Raw genomic sequence first — 1,465 nt, forward strand, 5'->3', positions numbered from 1 at the left:
TTCAAGAGGATATACGCAAACAAATCGTGCAAGAGCTGAAAATCAATCAAGCATCTCAATGCCCTCACATCGTTGTCTGTTATCACTCTTTCTACCACAATGGAGCCATCTCTTTGGTTTTTGAATACATGGATCGTGGATCTTTGACTGATGTGATCAGACAACTCAAGACCATTCTTGAACCATATCTTGCTGTTCTCTGCAAACAGGTTAGTCATTAGTGAATCTTTTAACACTTTGCACCTCCTACCTAACTTGAGAGTACAAAGAGGGCATTTACGTCTTTTTCCATCTCTCACCTTGTGAATCTTTTAATGTTTATGACAGGTATTACAGGGTCTTGTGTATTTACACCATGAGAGACATGTAATTCATAGGGACATAAAGCCATCTAATCTACTTGTAAACCAAAAAGGTGAAGTAAAGATCACAGATTTTGGTGTTAGTGCAATGCTTGCTAATTCAATGGGTCAACGTGATACATTTGTTGGAACTTATAACTATATGTCTGTAAGTTGACTTTTTTCATACCTTTTCTTAACGTTTACCAATTTAAAATCTTGTTCATGATATTAATTGTTTGAATTTTTAAGCCGGAAAGAATTAGTGGGAAGACATATGACTATAAAAGTGACATCTGGAGTTTGGGTTTAGTGATATTGGAGTGTGCTATAGGAAGATTTCCATATATACAATCTGAAGATCAACAAAATTGGCCAACTTTTTATGAGCTTCTGGACGCCATTGTCTCAAAGCCGCCACCTGCCGCCCCATCGGATCAGTTTTCGCCGGAGTTTTGTTCCTTTATCTCTTCATGGTAACTTAACATATTAAATATGATCATAATTTATAAAAGCTGTTTATCAAATTTATAATATATTTGTATGTAAATGTGTAGCATACAGAAAGAGCCTAAAGACAGATCATCAGCTCTAGAGCTTTTGAGTCACCCGTTTATCAAGAAATTTGAGGATAAAGATATTGATCTTGCTATTCTGGTAAGTTCTTTGGAACCTCCTATAAGTTTTTCTAAATAAGTTATGTATGTATTATAATGATATCAGATTTTTATTACAAAAATATGTAATGCTATTATCTTTTGCATACTATATAATAGGTAATTCTAATATCATATGTTTGTGGCATGCTTTTTTGCCATTTATCTCATATTGAAAGTATCAACGAAGTGTATGCAAATGATTTCTTGATTGATTTGAACTTGATTCATTGTTGTTGTAAGAATTAGGATTGGGTCTGAATTTTTAATATCTGGTTTTATAAATTCTGGTTAAAAATTTATTTAATAGCTAGACTTTTTAATATGTGTTAAAAAAACTGTTTGTAAATATATATATATTTTTTAAAAACCGGTTAACTAATATTTAATCTTTTAAAGAAAAGGCCTGGACCTTATAATTGGTGATGAAAGCCTAGTTATAGGTTTTCTCACATTCGTTATTATTAT

The 1,465-nt window shown here is 32.2% G+C and overlaps 1 protein-coding gene across 2 annotated transcripts in view; it reads left to right on the forward strand.

Moving 5' to 3' along the window:
- The window catches only part of LOC111888070 (mitogen-activated protein kinase kinase 6), a 2,064-nt gene extending 897 nt beyond the window's left edge, over positions 1–1,167 (forward strand). For both annotated transcript variants that reach the window (XM_042895424.1, XM_023884176.2), the window contains exons 4-7: positions 1–209; positions 328–510; positions 594–817; positions 899–1,167. The exon at positions 1–209 is cut by the window's left edge and continues 16 nt beyond it. In XM_042895424.1, the coding sequence (XP_042751358.1) occupies positions 1–209; positions 328–510; positions 594–817; positions 899–1,037 (755 nt within the window). In that variant the 3' untranslated portion in view covers positions 1,038–1,167. The remainder of the gene's footprint in view (positions 210–327; positions 511–593; positions 818–898) is intronic.
- The last annotated feature ends 298 nt before the right edge of the window (positions 1,168–1,465 follow it).

Source organism: Lactuca sativa, chromosome 5 (assembly GCF_002870075.4).
Source record: "Lactuca sativa cultivar Salinas chromosome 5, Lsat_Salinas_v11, whole genome shotgun sequence".
Taxonomy (NCBI): domain Eukaryota; kingdom Viridiplantae; phylum Streptophyta; class Magnoliopsida; order Asterales; family Asteraceae; genus Lactuca; species Lactuca sativa.